At 43.7% G+C, this 22,763-nt stretch overlaps 1 protein-coding gene across 1 annotated transcript in view; it reads left to right on the top strand.

The window, feature by feature from the left end:
• Window positions 1-4,659: 4,659 nt before the first annotated feature.
• lhfpl3 (LHFPL tetraspan subfamily member 3) overlaps window positions 4,660-22,763 on the top strand; it is a gene marked incomplete at both ends in the record, with an annotated part of 79,083 nt that continues 60,979 nt past the window's right edge. The window contains 2 exons of the mRNA XM_084331042.1: window positions 4,660-4,977; window positions 16,027-16,153. Of these exons, the coding sequence (XP_084187168.1) occupies window positions 4,660-4,977; window positions 16,027-16,153 (445 nt within the window). The remainder of the gene's footprint in view (window positions 4,978-16,026; window positions 16,154-22,763) is intronic.

Raw genomic sequence — 22,763 nt, 5'->3', positions numbered from 1 at the left:
GCACGCACGCACGCACACACACACACACACACACACACACACACACACACACACACACACACACACACACACACACACACACACACACACACACACACACACACACACACACACACACACACACACACACACACACAGTACTATATACCTGTATGTCATGTATGTCCCTATGCCATAAATGTCATGATGTCATGTATGTTGTGTATGTCATAAATGTCACTATGAATTGAAAATGGGGGACCCTGATGTAAACAAGACAAACGTCTTTCTCTGGTCTGCATCCCCTTAACAATTGTGTGTATTGAGCCGTACTGTACATCTCATAAACACAAGGAATGTGTATTCGCACACATGTATATGCTTACACATTTATAAGGCTATTATAAATGACCTTATTATAGCCATGTTGCATATCTATGGATCGGGACAAATCTAATCATTTCACTGGATTTAGTATCACAAAAACCGTGAATGAAATCTGTAAATAGACCGCGCAGGCTGGCAAACTGATCGCTGCACAGGCTGATAATAAACTGCGCTGATATAGGCTGATAGAATGTATGCGCGTTCACGAGGTGGATGCGCGTTCACCCGAGGGGGGTATAGGTCAGAATGTGGCGGCGGGTCGGAATTAGGCACAACACCTGTTCTCCTCTCTGGTAAACAAGAATACCCTGAAGACTCTGGCAGGAGCACTCATTCAAGGGTACTACGACTATGCTTGCACCTCATGGTACCAAAGCACCTCAAAGGCACTAAAAACCAAATTACAAACATCTCAAAACAAACTAGTCAGACTACTGCTTGACCTGACTCCACCTCACCCCTGCCCACTTTGCCAACCTAGGATGGCTTAGAGTAGACGACAGAGTACAGCAACTTGCAATGGGCCTGGTCTACAAGATACACTACACGACCAAGGTACCCATGTACTGTGTACATGTCAAAATACTTCCCAAAGGTCAGTGAATACCACAATCACAACACCAGAGGGAGCTCCACAAATCATGTAAAACCCAGATTCGGCTCAAACAAGGGACTAAACACGTTTCGCAATTATGCCACATCAATGTGGAACGCCCTACCCAAAGCTGTAAAGGAATGTGAATCACTACCCACTTTCAAAAACACTCTCAAAGAACACCTACGGGAGACTGCAATTCGAAACTGGCCCCTACAAATGTCCTAACCCAGTTGTACAGTAAAGACCAAGTATGGCCTTGTCAGTATTCCAATGTTCTGCCTTGCGAGGCTATAGGTCACAGCAGTATTGAGTTAAAAAGCAGCATTGCACAAATAATTTTGTATAGGGGTTGAGTTAGTATAGCCCTATAAAAAAGGGGGTGAAGTGTCATCGAGACAAACAAAATTGAATACATAGGCAACAAATAGGCATTTGCACAGCAAATTTAGCTTCTAAAGTAAATAATTGGCTATACATTGTAGTGTGTGGACTAACATAACCTCATAAATACCCTCCAATCTCCCCCAATCCCATTCAATCTTGTTTGCTGCAGCTCAAATGTATATCCACTTGCCCCACTTTGCCTTTTATGTCTATGTCTGTTTGTGTATTGGATGTTTTTTTTTGTTTTGCTGCCATATAATGCCACTTGAGATTTATCTCTGGTAAAATAAAGGTTAAATAATTTATAATTTTTTTTATTGATGCTTAGAATAAGCTCCAGTTGCAGGCTCCCTATTTTTACATTATATATTCCTCCCAGTACATTCGTGTGAGCATCATGCACCAATAACAGTATGCAACAAAAAAAGACGAGATGAGAAATGTTTTAGTATGTCGCCTTTTATTTCTTTATTTCTTTATTTCAGATCCCCATTAATCACTGCCTCAGCAGCGACTATTCTTCCTGGGGTCTGGATACAAACAAACTACCAAAGTCGGCCCATGTCACCCCACTTCTTAGGGACCTGCACTGGCTCCCCATTGCTGCACGTATCCGCTTCAAGGCCCTCGACCTAGCATACCGTGCGGCAAAGGGAACCGCTCCCGCCTACCTCCGGTCAATGGTCTCTATGTATATATATGTATTTATGTATATATGTATTTATTGTGGGAGGGGGGCGTTTTTGATGTTTGATGTCTGTTTCATGTTGATGTAACCAGTGTTTAACAATCTGTACCGAAAACAATTACCACCAACCATTGTTGTGTGGCATTAAAGTATCTTGTATCTTGTATCTTGTATCTACACACCCTCAAGACCTCTACGCTCTGCATCTTCTGGCCGCCTCAGACCTACTCCTATCCAAGCCCCGGGAGGGTCATCAAAGAGATGCCGCCTATTCTCACTCCTTGCCCCACAATGGTGGAATACCCACCCCAGTCAGGACAGCCGAAACCCGTCCAATCTTCCGCCGTCGACTTAAAACGCACTTCTTCAACCATTATCTGAAATAATAATATAAAAAAATTTAAGAAATTAAAATAATTAAAATAAAAAATAAATAAAAAAAACTCTAACCCTAACTAACCTTACTGTCATGCACTTGTCCTAATAAACGAACCTACACTGTAACACGCAACACTTTGATGAACATTGTTACTCAGCTGATAGAGTTATACCCTTCCTGATGACTTGTCGTACAGAACTTGTAAGTCGCTTTGGATAAAAGCGTCAGCTAAACTACTAAATGTAAATGTAAATGTATATAAAATCAAACAAGAATAATCAATAAAACGAGCGGCTGGGTGGCGCAGTGGACTAAGCGCTCGTCACCAACGCGAGAGACACATGGTATCGAATCCGGCTGTCAGCGTTGCCTCCAGCTTGGGCCGGCCGTCATACTGACTCAATTGGCAGAGTCAGCGAGAGGGGAGTCGATGGGTGGTAATCTGGTCGTTGTAAACAGCGACTCCTACAGGTCGGTCAGGGTGCCTGCACAGCAAGGACAGGAGATGTCGAGGGTAGTGTGAGCCTCCCACACGTTACACCTCGCCAATGAGAGGTGAAAAGATGGGGCTGGCTGACTCTGCATGTATCGGAGGGGACATGCGATAGATTCTTCAACCCTCCCTACGACCGACCAGTGGAGGGCACATGCGAGCAACAATCAAGACAGGGGAGGGGGGAATTGGCACGGCTAAATTGGGATGGGAGAAAAAACAGAAAAAGAAGGAGAAAAAGTGGATAAAAAAAAGAATAATCAATCAAACAACATAAAAACAAAACAAATATCAATAAAACACCAATAAAACATACAAACAAATATAGAACATTAAACAAATCAAAATCAGACATATACAAACAAATATAGAACAATAACAAATATACAAACATAGAACAAATCAAATATCAATAAAACAACAAATATCAATAACAAACGGAGACATCTCAGAGAAAACTAAAACGTGCTCAAAAACAACAGCACGACATTCCATACACTCTAATACTCCTCATCATAACCACTAGACAAAGACATTCCAAATCAACACATAACCCAAACACAAGAACCCATTCATTAGACACAGATTAGACCCAACCAAAATCAATCTCTTTCTGCATTACCCACCCACCCACCTATACAGTTCCCCCCCCCCCAACCCCCCCCCCCCACCTACCCAACCTCCTCCAATGTAGGCTACAGTTTCTACGTCACATACTCTCTTTTTTAGACAATTTTTGTATCACAAACAGTACTGTATTTGTAAAATCTGGTATGTCATAAATGTATAGATGTATCTGTCGTGTATGTTATGATGAATTGAAAATGGGGTACCCTGACGAAAGTCTTTCTCTGGTCTGCATCACCAATTGTGTGTATTGAGCTGTACTGTGTATACCCATTCTGCAATCTGTTAATACAATTTTCAATCAATCAATCAATCAATCAATCAATCAATCAATCAATTCAATCAATCAGGGCTGCCTTGTACTCTGTGTACAGGCTGTACATTTCGCGCGTCTGACACTCATAATAATAACACGTGACGTGAGGCTGAGATTATAGGATGGTGTCGCTTGGCGCTAGTTGAGCTGCTCTAGCCGGATGCTGTTCTCCAACTGTGATTTAAAAGGATCATCATCGCTATAGCCTACGGTTTCTATGCGGCTCGTCGTCGTCGAACAGGTGTATATTGTAGTAGCCCATTGAACGAGCTTCGGGAGAGACGACCAGGCAGCGCTTCATTGCGCGCTTCTTCGATTGATCTGTATTATAATCGATATCTTTCCCGGATAAACTGTTGATCGCCTTTGCGATCAATAATATCTGGGTTTTCACCTATGGTAACGGGGGCATTTTCCGGTGCGATTTGAAGGATCTAAACGAGGCTTTTTGAATGGAGGATGGATGGAGACCGTTGCATATGGTTTGTTTGTTATTGAGCGCATGTGTCAATAGCCTAATCAATGAATGGCCGTGTAGATATAGAGTATATAATATCCAGACGGTGCTGTGTGGAGGTGAGAGGGCAGCAGTGATGCTGGGGGAAGAAACTGGGACCACAGAGGTTGGACTTCAATGCAAACGGGAATTTCCAAAGCCAAACAAGCCAAACAAACAAAAGTTATACAGTTGACTCAAAAAGCCTTTTTACTGGATTCGTTGTGACTGACAGTTGTGTGATGCACAGCTATAATAGGAAGGTACAGTAGGCTGAATAATAACAACAACGCCCCGCGTAACGACTGCACGATGGTACCGGGAGCCGGAGCCCCCTCCTCATCATCGACCAACATGCTCCCCGCCTCCGAGGCGGCGAAGATCTACCAAACCAACTACGTTAGAAACTCCCGTGCGATCGGTGTCCTGTGGGCCATCTTCACCATCCTCTTCGCCATCGTCAACGTGGTGTGCTTCATCCAGCCCTACTGGATCGGGGACGGCATGGACACCCCGCAGGCCGGCTACTTCGGTCTGTTCCACTACTGCATCGGTAACGGGCTGTCGCGGGACCTGACGTGCCAGGGCAGCTTCACCGAATTCGCCACCATCCCGTCCGGTGCGTTCAAGGTATGTTACGTTGTGTATGTTGTGTGTATGTCATAAATGTCAGTCACTATGAATTATAGTGCGGCAGTGAAAGGGTCAACAATTGTGTGTATTGAGCCGTACTGTATTGTACCCATTCTGCAATCTGTTAAATAAAGTTTTCATTCATTCATTCGTCTCCTCCCCATCATATGTATATATTTTCTGTTATAGGATATCTGGGTAACAGTACTGTATTATTTGCATATCGTAATATGTCACAAATGTAACAGCTACTATATACCTGTATGTCATAGTAGGATTTGTGATCTACACGGCCTCAGCCAGCTAATCACCCAACCCACACGTGTAGCCTATGTGAATCAACTCAGACTACCATTGACCTCATTCTGACCTCCGACAAGTCCAAGAGCTCCAATAAAGGGGTTATAGCATGCGGCATATGACATATGATATTCTGTACCGGCAAAAAGCTAAAACAAAAGGCTGGCTGTCACAAAACAGTCACATCTAGAGACCTCAAAACCTACTCTAGCGAGGTCTTTAACCTAGAACTGGAGAGCCTGGACTGGTCAGAAGAGCTCAGTGATACATGGCTTGGTTTCAAAACCACATTTTCAACAATACTAAACGACATGGCCCCCCTAAGAACCACCAGAGTAAAAAATTTTCAAACATAAACCTAAAGACGGACAACACGCTCATCACAGACAAGCTGGATATGGCCAATTACTTAAACATTTTCTTCACAAACATAGCCACAACACTGGTAAATAAACTACCCACCCACTCAGGGCATTTTGGGGTAGAACACATCATAGCCTACTACAATAACCTAGGGGTCTGCAAAGACGATTTCAAACTAGAAATGGTAACAACAGCTGAGGTACTCAAAAGACTGATTGATTGATTGATTGATTGAAAACTTTATTAACAGATTGCAGAATGGGTACAGTACAGTACAGCTCAATACATACAGACATACAGATAGACAGTACTGCTACATCTATACATTTATGACATACCAGATTTGCAATTACAGTACAGTTTGTGATACGAAAAGAGTCCAGAAAAAAGAGTATATACATTTGACGTAGAAACTGTACATTGGATTGGGCGCCCTCCAACCTAACAAGGCCACTGGCCATGACAATATCCCCTCCAAATTTCTCAGACACTCAGCAGCCGCCATCACCCCAGTCATCACACACATAATAAACCTCTCCATAAAACAGGGACACGTCCCGGGCGGCTAGGTGGTGTAGTGGTCTAAGGCACTCGCCACCAGTGTGGAGACGCTAGGATTCGCGTGTTCGAATCCAGCTCTCCACATTGTTTTTCAGTTTGGCTGGTCGTCCGCAGTAATACACATTGGCCGTATTACGGGGAGGGAAAAACTGAAGGGTGGGGATCGAACGTTGTGAACAAGCGACTCCTACAAGTCGGTTGGTGCGCCTGCGCAGTAGAATCAGGAAGTGTCGGGGGCAGCGTGAGCCTCCCACGCGTTACTCCTCGACACTGAGAGGTCGAGCTGCGCAGGTGAAAAGATGCGACTGCTGTTACCTCAAGTACCGGAGGGGACTTGTGCTATGTATGACTTAGTCCTCACTGCAGCCGGCTTGTGGGAGGCAAGAAACAGCGTTCGTGACAGGGGAGGGTTGAATTGGATGATACGAAATTGGGATGGGAGAAAATATAGAAAAAAATGGGAGAAAAAGTGGATCAAAAAAAAAAAACAGGGACACGTCCCCAAGGACTTCAAAATTGCGAGAGTAACCCCCCTGCACAAAAAGGGCAGCAAATTAGACCCAGGCAACTACCGCCCTGTTTCTATTCTTACCTCCATCTCGAAAGTCATGGAAAAAATAGTATACGAACAGGTCGAAAAGTACGTACCTCGCGGAAAAAAATGTAATCTTCGAATTCCAATCTGGCTTCAGAACATCCCACTCCACTGACACATGCCTTCTCTATTTGAACGACCACATCAAACAGGACCTACAAAAGGCCTTCGACACTGTCAATCACTCCATTCTGATTGACAAGCTAAAAGCAATTGGTTTTGATAAGTCTATCAGTGAGCTGGATGCAATCCTACCTGGAGGGGAGAGAACAGATGGTGGAGGTAAATGGTACACTGTCCCCCCCCCATCCCAGTGAGCTACTGTATGGTGTTCCACAAGGAAGCATACTAGGACCGCTACTGTTCCTAATTTATGCAAATTATATGTCGTCAGCTTGTGACTGCAACTTGTTCCTGTTCGCGGACGACTCAGCCCTGCTGGTCTCTGACAAGAACAAGTTACAGGTTGAAAAAACCCTCAGCTCGGAACTAGGCAAAATCTGCACCTGGCTCGCTGACAACAAACTATCATTACACCTGGGTAAAACAGAGTCCATTCTCTTCGGTTCAAATAACAAACTCAGCAAGGCCGATGTTTCTCAGTTACAGTGGGTGACAATATTGTCACAAGGAAAGATGAAATTACATACCATCCTAGAGGCTAATCTTTCCTGTGACAAAATGGCATCCAATGTAATAAAAAAAGTCAACCAACGAACTAGATTCTTGTACCGGATCTCCTCTCTGGTAAACAAGAATACCCTGAAGACTCTGGCAGGAGCACTCATTCAAGGGTACTATGACTATGCTTGCACCTGTGGGATATTTGTGGATATCCTGATGAAGAATGTCTCAGTCAACCGAGGCTTGGATAATAACAAGGTTTATTAACCAAACAGATAGAATACATAGAGAGAATGGCTGAGGCTCTCGCCCCAGGTGATCAGCTGAAATTACCCAGGTAAGAAGCCCTGGATAGATCTCAAGAGGAGATCTATATAGTTAACAGGAGGGGGTGTGGTCCCATTTGATAGGTCAGATGGGGGGGGGGGGGGTACAGGTAATGGGGACACAGGGGAGGGGGGTGATTATTCCACAGAGAGGGGGGGGGGGGGGCACAGGTAAAGGGAACACAGGGGAGGGGGATATATTTACATGAGGACATATTATACCACAATACTCACTTTTCTTTCTTATAATGTGGGTGAGATTAATGTATAATATACCAGGATTGTTTGGAACAGGTAAAAGTGGGGATAATAGTTTAAAATAGAATTATTTACATACATGATTAATAGAATTATTTACATACATGATTCATGACATGATCGACTGGACTGCGGTCTGTGTTATTTTGATATCAGAGATGTGGGAATAGATATCACCCTTTTCTTTTATTAATCGCTCAAAATACCTATATTAATGAGTGGTCCTCATCTCTGATATCAAACAACAATTAACATAATCATTAGAAGCTATCGCTGTGCAAATATCTTGGCATACCTTCAGTCGTTCATGTCGTGACTCTGGGGAGCTAATGTGATCGTTGTGCATACAGGCATCGTAATAAACCAATTAAATACATGCACTGTCTGTGTGGTCAGAGTGCACAGGGTGAAAAAACAAAATTGTGTTCATAATTATTAGGAATCGGATTTACACATAAGGCTAATGTGTACAAAAACATTTTAACAACCGTTAACCTGGTGGTTAATAAAACTAACATGATTGCTTATGGGAAACTGTTCACAAATATATATATATATTTTTGCACATTTTGTGATGATTCTTGATGAAATTACTTAGGATCCAGTTGTATTTAATCTGAGTTTGAGTGTCACTTTCATCTGTGATTGCCTCAGCTTTGTTGGTCTTTACGTAGAATCAGGCAATTTTCTCCATTTCTTCTCTATAAATGAGGAGATAAAACGTCTTATGCATCGCTTCTGTATGTAATTCTAGTGCATATACTATCAATGGTTCACCATACAGGTGCAAAACAACGTTACATGTCCTCTTCTATGAGAGAATAAAACAACTGATTCTTTCTTGTCTGACAATACAATTTTGTAACCTAAGTAATTCTAATGTGATGTAATGTGATCATGTGGTCACTTCTTCCTTCAGCAATACATTTTAGCTCATTATTACTAACCATTGTTAATGCTTTCTCATTGATTTCTTTTCATCACATCCCTAGTTCATCGTTTTGCAGATACATACAATTGTGTGAAAAGTTTCCTGCTTGTGAAGGTATTAATCTGAATGATGTTGCGTCGTTGTTGACAAGGTGTTCTCTGTCGGTCGTGTGGCAGGGCCAAACAGTAACACATAAAAATTAAATAAATATATACAATAGACATTACCTTAGTGGCTAATGTGTCAAAATAAAATTGAAAACCGTTAACCTAGTGGTTAATATAAAAGGTGATTATGATAATCGTTATGCATTGTTCTGTGGTGCATACTATCAATGGTCAACACAAACTTGGTGTCTTGGAACAATCCAACTGGTTCTGCCCTGTTTAACAATACCATTTTGCAATGTGACTCTGTGATCATTTCTCATTGTCATTATAAAATTACAGTTCTTGTTTGTGAATCTGACAGTTGCTGTGAAGTGTTGATCATCTGTTCTCGGTCGGGGATGTGTCCTTCTGTGTGACCTGCTGTGTGTTGAACGTATCGTACATTCAGTTGATGTTTCTGTGAGCCTGTCGTGTGGCAGTAAGACAGTCTCATTTGCTATGTGTCTCTTCTTGACGATGCAGTCGGGAATATTCACTGGTCGCCGTCCATTCCCTGTCAAGGGTCACTTGTCTGCGCTGCTCTCCATCACCACCACACATCCGCCACTGTGCTCACGCTTGGCTCCCATCAGGCCCAGAGACATGGTGGTCAGGGCGTTTTTGAATGTGTTGTGCTGGTTTCGCTGTCCTCTCCTCGTTATTGCGGTACCACTTGATGGAGGGCGAGGGCCCGCCGGTGTAGTGGCTAGTCAGTAGGACGCTCTCTCTCACACGGATGACAATCTTGTCATGGGAATCCACCTTGATGGTCGGGGCTTTGGTTCCCATCTGCAGGTGATGGGTTTGGTCATCCAGGGACATTCCCCGGGTGATGACGTCAGCTGGGTTGTGTTTGGTATCCACATACCTCCAGCTTGCTTCTTCTGTTAATTCTTGAATCTCGGTGACTCTGACTCCCACGAAGACTTTGTATCTGCATGAATCAGACTTAATCCATGTGAGTACTGTCGTGGAATCTGACCACAAGATTGTTCTATGCACCGGAATGGTGAGTTCACGTTGGATTAACGTGGCTAGATGCGCTCCTGCGAGGGCTGCGCAGAGCTCTAGACGTGGGATAGATTGTTGCTTACGTGGGGCTATTCTTGAGCGGGCCAGTATGAAAGCAGTGTGTATCTCTCCTCCCATCTCTTGGGCACGCAAATAGGCAACCGATCCGTAGGCTACTTCGGAGGCGTCGCTGAAGACGTGTAGCTCAATCTCGCATGTCTCTGGCCTCACTGTGGATGGGAAGTAGCTGCGGCGTATATTGACACCTGGGAGTGAGCGGAGTTCCGTCTCCCACTCTCTCCATGTTGAGGCAAGGTGTGCGGGTATTGGGTCGTCCCAGCCCTGGTCCTTGTCCCATAGTGCTCGTATAATCATCTTTGCCCTGGTGGTGTAAGGTAGAATACATCCCAACGGGTCATATTGTCTGGCGAGTGTTCTGTACACACTCCGTCTGGTGGTCGGTATCGCCGCCGACCTTCCTTGCTCTGGAGCCAAGGGTTTGTGTCTATAGTGGAGCGAGTCTGTTTTGAAGCGCCAGACTAATCCTAGTGTCATTTCTTGGGCTTCTCCTGGGATTGTCGCCATCCAGGTCTCGCTGCTGGCAGCCTTGTCTGCGGAGGAGAGGCTGCGCAATACGTTCGGGTCACGCGTCGTCTCACTCGTCCTGTCCTCTCACCAATTCACGATCTGAGGATGATGAAAACTGTCTTAGAAAACCTCCTCACATAAATGATTCAACGCCTTTCTGCTAAAGTGGAAAATCATTTTGGGATTAATTCAATTCATTGTAAATAAAATCACTTAATTGACAATAGGAAATGCAAGCCAATTGCATTAGCAGTGATTCCTTACGTCAAGAAGGTCACATTCACTACAATTTTATCAGATCTTGTGTCTAACTAGATCTTACAGCATTAGGCTTTAAATAAAATTTGTAAATGAATGGCCAAAGTCTTGAATCAGATAAAATAGCTCCTTGTCTTCATATTCTGATGGTCTTAAATTGAAGTTGATCTTACCTCAGGCCGCGTACGATGGTGTGCTTCTTCAAGATACTTACCTCGCCATGACTTCTCGGTTGTTCTTCACATCTCAGTGTGGCTCATCATAGCATAGCATGGGGAAAAAACATAAAATCTAGGTAGCCAGTTAATTTTGCATGAAAAACAATCATTCGTTTTGTCATCTAACCCTAATTAACCTTACTGTCATGCATTTGTCCTAATAAACTAACCTACACTGTAGCACTCAACACTTTGATGACCATTGTTACTCAGCTGATAGAGGTGTGCCTTGCCTGATGTCCTGTCGTACAGAACCTGTGAGTCGCTTTGGATAAAAGTGTCAGCTAAATGATCAATGTTGTTGATATCTTGTACATTTAGATAATTGTGCTGCAATTTTGGTGGTTGATAATTTTGCAGTCATGGAAAGTATTAGTTGTTAAAAGAATAGTCTAAGGAATAGTCATGCATGTTATTGGTTATAAACAGAGAATAGAAGGAGGGGATTGTAAGTAGTTGTTTTCATCATTAATCTTTCATCTCGGGCACTTCTCTAATTCATGTGCCTTTTGAAAAGAGATGATGAAAACGACTGGTTAGTTATTGTTAGTATGGGAGTTAGGTAGATTTTCATAACTGCAAATTCATCACCGGTGTCTAATTCATGTTAATTAAGTGGTTCTCTGTTGCCATCCACCGCCAGGTGAGTTCATCAAGTCTGTGGTCACGAGTGCAGGCATTTGCATTGCTTTGTCTCCTAAGTGCCCACTCTGAAGAAATCTACATGTGGGTGTTTTGGATGTAGATTTGTTCCAAATGGTCAATCGATTGTCTCTCAGCTCTGCACTCTCTCGGTTGACATGCAAATTGTTGGATTTTCAGTCTTTTGTGATACGCTTTGGGTGTAGTCATGCACTGTTTTGCATCTCGCCTCAGAGCCAGATCTGTAAATACAAACACATGTTAATTTTCCACTCTTTTGTTCTTTCATTGGTTCTTTAGATAAACACATTAACTCAAGTGAATATAACCTAAACATCTTATTTTTAAACATGATCTATGTTGTTTGTGCCCAAGTTTTTCAACATTGAAAGCTTATAAAGTCTAATCTAACGCTGTTTATGTGGACTACAAGGTACGCCCACAGATGTATTATAATTCTGAAACAGACATTGTAATTAGCTTTATGTGACTTATAATGTGTAAATTAAAGCAACATAAACACTCAAGTGATCTGAGATAGTTGTAATTTACTGTAACTGAGATGATAGTTGTGTACCACAAACAGTACTGAATTTGCAAATCTGGTATGTCATAAATGTACAGATGTAGCAGTACTGACTATCTGTATGTCATGTATGTCATAATATGTCCTGATAAATAGAAAATGGGGGACCCTGATGTAAACAAGACTAAAGTCTCTCTCTGGTCTGCATCCCCTTAACAATTGTGTGTATTGAGCTGTACTGTATTGTACCCATTCTGCAATCTGTTAATAAAGTTTTCAATCAATCAATCAAAGCATCTATATTTATGATTTTCATACTCACCGGGGAAAGCTGCAATGTTCGGTTAGTTTCTCCGGTGGTCTGGGATGGTGCAACCTGCATCTCGCCACTGCAACTCAACATTTTCCAATGGCAGCGCGCACATATATATACAAATAAAACATATACTACACGTGGATTTCACGCACCCTTGGCCTTGGGCACATTACACTTTACGTTCGCTTATGGATAGTTTAATATAAAATAATAACTTCACGGCGCGCATAGCGTGACGTCATCGCTCCATGCGACGTTCGTGCGTTCTCATTCGCCTCGGAAATAACGCTTTGCAATTCATACAGTATTTTTCCAACAAGCTCTCAATAGCCTGGAATTCCTATACCAGCGTTTTGTTACCGAATGAACGCGCCTGTGCATATGTGAAACGTAAACAAACTGAAACGATAAAACTATACTTCCCCAAATGGCCGTTCTCGTGGGCCGGTGTTCTGCGGAATCCGGAAATTACTATCCTAGTTTGTTCCCGTGAACTGCACTTCAATGTTATTCTTTGTATAACGGTAACTCGTCTCTCAATGCTCGTCGCGCTATCCGCAGCCGGTTCTTTGCTCAATAAAGCAACGCGACGGGTCCTATAATACTTGTGCACATACAAACGAGACTTAAAACAGACAAACAAACATTAATACATATAAGTTAACGTGTGTGTATATCTGACTGTATTGGATCGCTGTACGTTTAGTCGACCAACATCTGTTGCGACAAGGCATTCATACCCTTGATATATAACTACACATCGTTATTAAAATCATAACGACCGAACCTGACTTCGAAATTTACCAGCGATATATTAGATTATATATACCTTTTAATCATACTCTCGGCCTCTTAACCCGCGACTAACGTCCTGTTTAATGTACTTTCCGCGACTGATGTCCCGTTTAATGTACATTTACGTACTCCCGGGACATCGCGTAATCATGTACTAACTAGGACATCGCGTGATCATCTTCCCGCTATCTGTATTGATCAATTGGTTAATTTAATCCAAAATACATCGTTTTCAGGAAATGGAAGAGATTGTGAGCTTAGTTTGAGGTTGAAACAATGAATATTATGACGCTACTCTGGTAATTTCTAATTATGATTCTATCAGCTTCTCGGTCCTACTTCCCGCCTCTTTGCAAAGGAATCACAGAACGTTTTTAACAGAGTAGCGTTTTCCAAGGATATCACATCAATCATAATAAGCTCATGTATCTATTTTGTTGCCTATATTTTTAGTCTGCATCAGCTAGACTAGGGGTAGCAATCCAACAACCTGTGTGTGCCTTAGCTTTTTGGTCGGCTCCGACTCGACCAGGAATAGCACTTCAACCTTTGTGCCTAAACTTTTGGGAATAGCACTATAACCCATCCTCTCAGAACCGCCTGATAAAGGACCCAGGTGCACGCGCGCCCTGGTAACGATTCTCAATACAGATCAGATATATTAATGCACATTATTCCTACTCAGCCATGATCTCAATATTTGACAACATTCTGTAATATTCACCTGGCACAGAGAAAAGCAGGAAGGTTTTAATTCCTTTCCATAAATTTTTTTGGTCGACCAGTCTATATACTCACTTTTCTCTGTATAGATGAAACGATACAGCATGCCGGGAGGACGCAAAAAGTCTGTCACAAGTTCGTAGACGCCAATTGTGGGATATTTGTGGATATCCTGATGAAGAATGTCTCAGTCAACCGAGGCTTGGATAATAACAAGGTTTATTAACCAAACAGATAGAATACATAGAGAGAATGGCTGAGGCTCTCGCCCCAGGTGATCAGCTGAAATTACCCAGGTAAGAAGCCCTGGATAGATCTCAAGAGGAGATCTATATAGTTAACAGGAGGGGGTGTGGTCCCATTTGATAGGTCAGATGGGGGGGGGGGGGGTACAGGTAATGGGGACACAGGGGAGGGGGGTGATTATTCCACAGAGAGGGGGGGGGGGGCACAGGTAAAGGGAACACAGGGGAGGGGGATATATTTACATGAGGACATATTATACCACACACCTCATGGTACCAAAGCACCTCAAAGGCGCTAAATTACAAACATCACAAAACAAACTGGTCAGACTACTGCTTGACCTTACTCCTAGAACCCACCTCACCCCTGCCCACTTTGACAACCTAGGATGGCTTAGAGTAGACGACAGAGTACAGCAACTTGCAATGGGCCTGGTCTACAAGATACACTACACCACTAAGGTACCCATGTACATGTCAAAATACTTCCCAAAGGTCAGTGAATACCACGACCACAACACCAGAGGGAGCTCCACAAATCATGTTAAACCCAGATTCGGCTCAAACAAGGGACTAAACACGTTTAGCAATTATGCCACATCAATGTGGAACGCCCTACCCAAAGCTGTAAAGGAATGTGAATCACTACCCACTCTTAAAACCACTCTCAAGGAGCACCTACGGGAGACTGCAATTCGAAACTGGCCCCTGTAAATGTCCTAACCCAACCCCCTCCAATGTACAGTAAATGTCCTAACCCAATAATACACGAGACCCTCTTCTTGGGACCAAGTAAGCTTTCGTCGATAATCCAATGTACAGTTACCCCCCCCCCCTACCCACCCCCCACCCCACCCCACCTCATCCAAAGTACAGTTTCTTCGTCAAATGTATATACTCTCTTTTTTAAACTCTTTTTGGATCACAAACAGTACTGTATTTGTAAATGGGTATGTCATAAATGTATAGATGTAGCAGTACTGTCTATCTGTATGTCATGTATGTCATATTATGTTATGATGAATTGAAAATGGGGGACCCTGATCTAAACAAGACAAAAGTCTTTCTCTGGTCTGCATCCCCTTAACAATTGTGTGTATTGAGCTGTACTGTATTGTACCCATTCTGCAATCTGTTAATAACATTTTCAATCAATCAATCAATCAATCAATCAATCAATGTATTTCCCTATGTCATAAATGTCATGATGTCATGTATGTTGTTGTGTATGTCATAAATGTCACTATGAATTGAAAATGGGGGACCCTGATGTAAACAAGACAAACTGTCTTTCTCTGGTCTGAACCCCTTAACCCTTTCACTGCCGCACCACTACTTAACGGTTAACCCTTTCACCGCGACAATACACAGCAGGTTAACCCTTTCACTGCCGCACGACAGCAGGTTAACCCTTTCACTGCCACACTACAGAAGGTTAACCCTTTACTATCACACTACCGACTTACCGTGTGATAGTAAAGGGTTAACCTTCTGTAGTGTGGCAGTGAAAGGGTTAACAATTGTGTGTATTATTGAGCCATACTGTATTGTACCCATTCTGCAATCTGCTATTAAATAAAGTTTTCATTCATTCATTCATTCATTCATGCGTTCAAGGCGGCGTCTGTCTTCATCGGCATGTCCATGGTGCTCGTGATCGGCTGCATCGGCTGCTTCACGCTGTTCTTCTTCTGCGGCACTGGCACGGTGTATAAGATCTGTGGCTGGATGCAACTGGCGGCAGGTAAGAGGTTAATAATATGTGCACATGTGGAGGCTAATAATAAACATGTTCTAATGCACTGAGAGACGGATTTATGAAGACCGTTCAATGAATCACTCGAAACCAATCGAGTCTGCATTACTGGTCCATCACATGCAATGAAAAGTAGTATATACTCGAGTCTCTTATAGAACTTTTGCCAGCGGGTGGAATATGAAATGTGTGTCACGTCCTTTTTTCAATTATATATAAAAAGTCCCACACACTGGAGGCGGCTGGGTGGCGCAGCGGACATTGCGCTCGTCACCGACGCAAGAGACACCGGGTTCGACTCCGGCTGTCGGCGTTGCCTGGGCCGTCATACTAACTCAATTGGCAAGAGTTAGCGGGTGGAAGTCGATGGGTGGTAGTCTGGACGTTGTGGACAGCGACTCCTACAGGTCGGTTGGGGGACGCCGGCACAGCAGAGACAGGAGATGGCGGGGTAGTGTGAGCCTCCCACACGTTACACCTCGCCAATGAGAGTCCGCGCTGGCAGGTGAAAAGATGTGACAGGCTGCCTCCTCGTGTACCGGAGGGGACACGTGATGCAAGGCTTCTATCCTCCCTACAACCGGCCAGTGGGGGGCATATGCTAGCAACGTTCAAGACAGGGGAGGGAAGAATTGGCACAGCGAAATTGGGATGGGAGAAAGAATTGAAAAAGAGGAGAAAAAGTGGATAAAAAAAAGAAAAAGTCCCACACTGAAAGCTTGTCCATTCTACAGCTGTTAACTCGTCATGTAGCTATACTGTCATATGGAATTTCAAAATTACAGATACACAATGCTGATTTATTTTGCACATAATATCACACACATGCATCCCAAAACGGTTTTGCACACATTCATTTAGTTTGACAGTGATGTCATCCCCATACACACATTAATTTAGTTTGACAGTGATGTCATCCCCATACACACATTCATTTAGTTTGACAGTGATGTCATCCCCATACATTCACACTTGCTTCAGACCATGTGTTTAATCTCCCCCCTCCCTTCAAGAGCCGTTGTCTCTTGCCAGGCCGTCATTGTAAATAAGGATGTGTGATTTGCCTGGTTAATTAAATAAAGGCAAAAAAATAAAAGACACCCTGCTTCAGACTCACACATTTAGATTCAAGATTCAAAAGGTTTATTTGTCACATACTGTACATACCAGGGCATACAGTGAAATGCGGGTGGGCATGCCCGCATCGATTGTGCAATAATACTAATAATAATAATACTAATAATAAAATAGAGCTGATGATGGCTGATCGAGCTGGGTCTGAGCTCCGCTCTGAGCGCCTGGATACTGGACTTTCTGAGTAAAAGGCCCCAGGCGGTCAGGGTGGGGGGTCAGACCTCCAACACCATCACCCTGAGCATCGGGTCCCCCCAGGGCTGTGTTCTGAGCCCCCTGCTGTATTCACTCTACACACATGACTGTGTGGCCAGGTTCAGCTCCAACTCCATAGTGAAGTTTGCGGACGACACAGTGGTGGTGGGGCTGATCTCGGACAACGACGAGAAGGCCTACCGGGAGGAGGTTGAGGTACTAGAACGCTGGTGCCAGGACAACAGCCTGCTCCTGAACATTGGTAAAACCAAGCAGCTGATCGTGGATTTTAGGAGGAGACAGCAGGAGACACACACACCACTGAGGATAAACGGGGCTACAGGGTGAGCAGCTTCAAGTACCTGGGGGTCCACATCTCAGAGGATCTGACATGGACAACACACATAGACTCAGTCGTAAAAAAGGCGAAGCAGCGCCTCTACCACCTGAGACAGTTAAGGAAGTTCAGAGTATCTGGGAAGATACTCCAGTCCTTCTACTCCGGAGCTGTAGAGAGCATCTTGACTGGAAACATCACTGCCTGGTATGGAAACAGCACGGCACAGGACAAGAAGGCCCTACAGAGAGTGGTGCGCTCAGCCGAGCGTACCACGGGTATTGCACTACCACCCCTGCAGGCCCTATACAACAAGAGGTGCAAATCCAGAGCCTGCAGAAGAATGAAAGACCCTCACCACCCCAACAACAGCCTGTTCATGCTGCTGCGGTCAGGCAAACGCCTGCGAACACCAGCAACTAGGACAGAGAGACTTCGGCTCAGCTTCTTCCCCCAGGCCATCAGAGCCTTGAACACTGAACTCTCCACACACAAGCACACACGAGCACACACACAACACACACACTGTACACGCTCACACACTAGCAGCCACTTTAACATGAGCACACACACACTCATGCTGCACACGCTCACACTTATGGTCACTTTACAAAAGGAAAGGTCACTTTAAGAATAGTATAGTATAACTTGAGATTGTATATAGCATTGTATAACAGTGTACATAAAGACCCAGTGCCTCATCCGTAGCTAACAGTGTATTGTATTGCACTACCACAGGACCTAGCATGTCCTACCATGCTCTGTAAATAACTCATGTACATATACCGATATGCCCTACTTTGTTTACTTGTTTTATTGCACAATGTCGTTCTATTGGATTCTTATTATATATTACTATTGTATTATGCACATCGTTGCGGGCAAGACCCCCCGCATTTCATTGTATACTTGTATGCCGTGACAAATAAAACTCTTGACTTGACTTGACTTGACTCCTATGTACACTACTATACAATATACAGTTTTAACTCATTATGCTATACTTACTAGGGATGCTCGATATTGGCTTTTTTACCGATACCGATATACCGATATTGTCCAACTCTTAATTTCCGATACCGATATCAACCGATACCGATATATGCAGGGTTTCCCCCCCCAAAAAACGGAATAATTTCAGGTAATTAACATTACATATCTCTTGTTGTGGAATTAACACAACATTATGCATACTTTTGACAATAAATAAAATCAGAATTTGTTCTTACTTGCTTGCCTGGGTAAATAAAGATTATAGAAATGTAAAAAAAAAAAAAAAAAAATTTAAACCGATACCGATATTTTCCGATATCACATTTTAATGCCGATATCGGCCGATAATATCGGTAGGCCGATAATATCGGACATCCCTAATACTTACTATATCTAAACTATACTATACAAGAACCACATCGGTTCTTTCCTTAAAGTGACCTTTATATTCCTCATTCCTTTAAAGTGACCTTTCCATTTAGTTTAAAGTGACATTTTGTTTAAAGCGATTGTTTAAAGTGATTGCAGCATGTGTGTTATGTGTGTGTGTGTGTGTGTGTGCTCATGTGTACTTGTGTGTGGACATTTACACTTTCATATACATGCTTCAAACGTCCCGCCTCAGACTCACACATTTACACCTGGGAGCTTGCCACAGTCACAACCACACAACAACAACCACAGGCTGTCTTACTGGTGGCCTCACTGAGCAGCTCTGTAGGCACAGTTGGGGATTAAGGGGGCTTTCTCACTCAACATCGGGGTCGAATCAGCTCCGTGCCGTCCTCATTCCGAGTTCCGTGCCGAACTCCCTCTCCCCCCTCTAGTTTGTGTACACACTTCAGTCTTGGTGCGCTCTGGGTTTTGTTTACGGTTTGCGTTTTGAGCTTGTAAGCTTGCCGTAGTCGATGATGTCACGCTCGAAATGTAAACACAGGAAGTGTTAACACGGAGACTGGAGAATGGATGCTGATATAAAGAAACAAATAACTAATAAATATGAAGTTATATTTGAACCTCTGTTGTCAAGCCTTGTCAATATAACCCACCCCATTTTATCACAAATGGATGGTGTTGTAGAGTCCACTTTTGAGCGTTTTAACGATAGCGCTAAGCTAACGGCTAAACGCTAGTTAGCTTAGCCTTTACTAGTGACATTGCTGCATCGATTATATGCATTATATTGAATGTCATTGATCTACTGGTCGACCACGGCCGACTGGTTGGGCAGCACTGGTCTAATAGAAATAAATGCATTCGAACAATGTATAGACATAGCAATGGCAAACAAAATTGCCAGGCCTAACCGCCCCCACTAGTGCGAACCTGAGACCACCTATTTCATCGGTCCAGGTTCAGCGCCCCCGGGGACGAATCAGCGGGGGGCGGGGACGGGGGACAGCGTTCTCACTCAGACAGACACACCCTTTTCTGATGCGAGCCGGGTCTGATTCGACACAGAGCAGTGAGTGAGAAAGGGCCCTAAGTGCCTGGCTCAAGGGTTCTTCTATGGTGGGTATAGGCTATTGTGCATGGGAGGGGAGAGTGTTATTTTCCAACCCTGATGTCCATTGCTGCCGGTCTGGGTTATGGAACTGGGGGATCAAACTGGCAACCTTTCAGTCACTGGCCTGCTTCCCTCTTTAGGCCACAGCTGGTCTGCAAAAGTAGTGTCTAGTCACCCTCTATTATGCCTAATAGTTTATTCATAACAACTGAATTCACCATACAGATGGTTAAGGTTATATTTTCTTAGTGTTTTTAAATGCATTTGAGCGACAAGAACATACTGTTTCAGAATCTTTGGCGCTCATAAAATACATCTCCATTGGTTGTGAACGTGTGCGGACCAGTAGGCTGTAGGATACATCTCGGTGATGGTGACACCCGTATTAGTCTTGTTTATCTGGTTTATCTTTGAGTGACACTTCAAAATGTTGGTTTCCCACGATCATGAAAACAAGATAATCGAGATAAAATGATTATTTGTGCCACATGCCGCATTGCTCTTGTTTGGTCTCGTGTTGTAAATGCAGTGCGCCCTTCCTTCACAGCAGTGCGCTCTACCCCTCCCCTCAACAGCCCAAATAGTATAGTTTCAGCTTGTGTTGAGACTGAGGGAGGAGGCAGCCATGGTACGTTTCTCCACTTACAGTATTTTGAATCGTCTTTGGTAACTTGTAGAAGATGGCAGAAATGCAGCCTTTGTGATTATGATTTTTAATGTAGATAAGAGTGACACTTGTGTATTATAACTTGGTTTGACTTTTCCTTAATTTTTACAACAACACAGTTTGTAAACATTACCATAAGTAAAAATGACCATCAGATTTCCACTGACCACCAGTGTCATCAACAGAAAATTAACCTTTGACCTCTCAGCAGCTCATCTGACACAGAGGTTAGTAGTGCCAATGGACAGATGTTCGGCCTAATCTATAGACTATGTTCAGATTTCATAGCTTCTACCAAACACACACACACATGCACATACACGTGTGCACGCACGCACACACACCCACATTCACATTCACACTCACACAGACACACATACAGAGAGAGACACACACCCAAACACCCATAGGCTATATACCGTATGCGCATCGACTACAACACTGGCACAACACTGGTTCGAACTTTTTTTTTTTATTTTTTTTTTTTTTCGTAGTTTAAAATCTTTTTTTTAATTTTACACGAAAAATAAATATCAGAATGTGATATATATCAGAGTATCACAGTACTGTGTTTTGTTTACAATAATTCAAAAGTCACGCGTGAACACAGACACAACAACAACACAGTCTAGTCAGATGAGGAGGGGAGGGGTCACCGTCATACATTATCAGGAAATGAATCAATCATGCAAAAAAGAGAGAGTTGAGTTACTCACACTCCTTATTTCATAATACAACGTTTCCGAATGGACGTTTGGATTAAACCAAGTGTATGCAGTGAATGATGCTGAACTTTGCCAGCGGAACACAAGTTACTTAACGTTACACAAGTATGTTATGCACATTAATTAAGCTATGTATGTTAAGCTTGCTAACGTTAAGATAGCAGGAGCCAGGGGCGGTCAGGTGGCGTAGCGGAGATTGCATTCGTCACCAACGCTGGAGACGCTGGGTTCGCGTGTTCGAATCCAGCTCCCGGCGTTGTCACCAGCTTGGCTGGCCGTTCACACTAATACAATTGGCAGTATTAGGGGGTGGGGAAAGCTGGCGGGTGGGTCCTGGGTGTTGTGGACAGCGACCCCTACAGTTCGGTCGGGGCGCCTGCTCAGCGAGGGTAGGATCTGGAGAGAGGTAGTGCGGCCTCCCACACGTTACACTCTCCCAGTGAGAATCTGCGCGGCCAGGCTGGCTGCCGGCTGGCTGCACATGCGTCGGAGGAAAGCATGTGACAGTCTCCGGCCTCCCGGACCAACAGTAGGGGAAAGTGCGCAACAACCAGGAAGGGGGTTGGGAATTGGCATAACGACTAACAGTGGGATGGGAGAAAAATCGGAAAAAGGAGGGGGAAAAAGATTAAAAAAAAAAGGGATAGCAGGAGCCGTCGGCCAACAAAGATGTTGTTTCAGCAAATGTATTCACAAAATGGATCACCCTCCAAACGTTATTGAAGCCTCCCGTGACAGTAAGTAGGTACTACTACTCATAATAACCACGGCAATATGCGCATTATACGCTATGTTATATGCGTAAATGTGCACTATGTGCCTAAAAGTCTTCGGGGGAACAGCTCTAACTGGCACACACACACACACACACACACACACACACACACACACGCACGCACGCACGCACGCACGCACACACACACACACCACTGTGGTGTTGAGCTGAGCTGTATTATAAAGCAGCATAATGAGCTGCCTGATTGTGTGTCTGCTTTTCCTTCCCCCCCCCCCCCCCCCCCCTCACACAGATCAAAGCTGCT

Source organism: Notolepis coatsorum (assembly GCF_963971535.1).
Source record: "Notolepis coatsorum genome assembly, chromosome: 15".
NCBI lineage: Eukaryota > Metazoa > Chordata > Actinopteri > Aulopiformes > Paralepididae > Notolepis > Notolepis coatsorum.
Note: the sequence above shows the minus strand (reverse complement) of the source record. Positions and strands in the feature narration are given on the sequence as shown.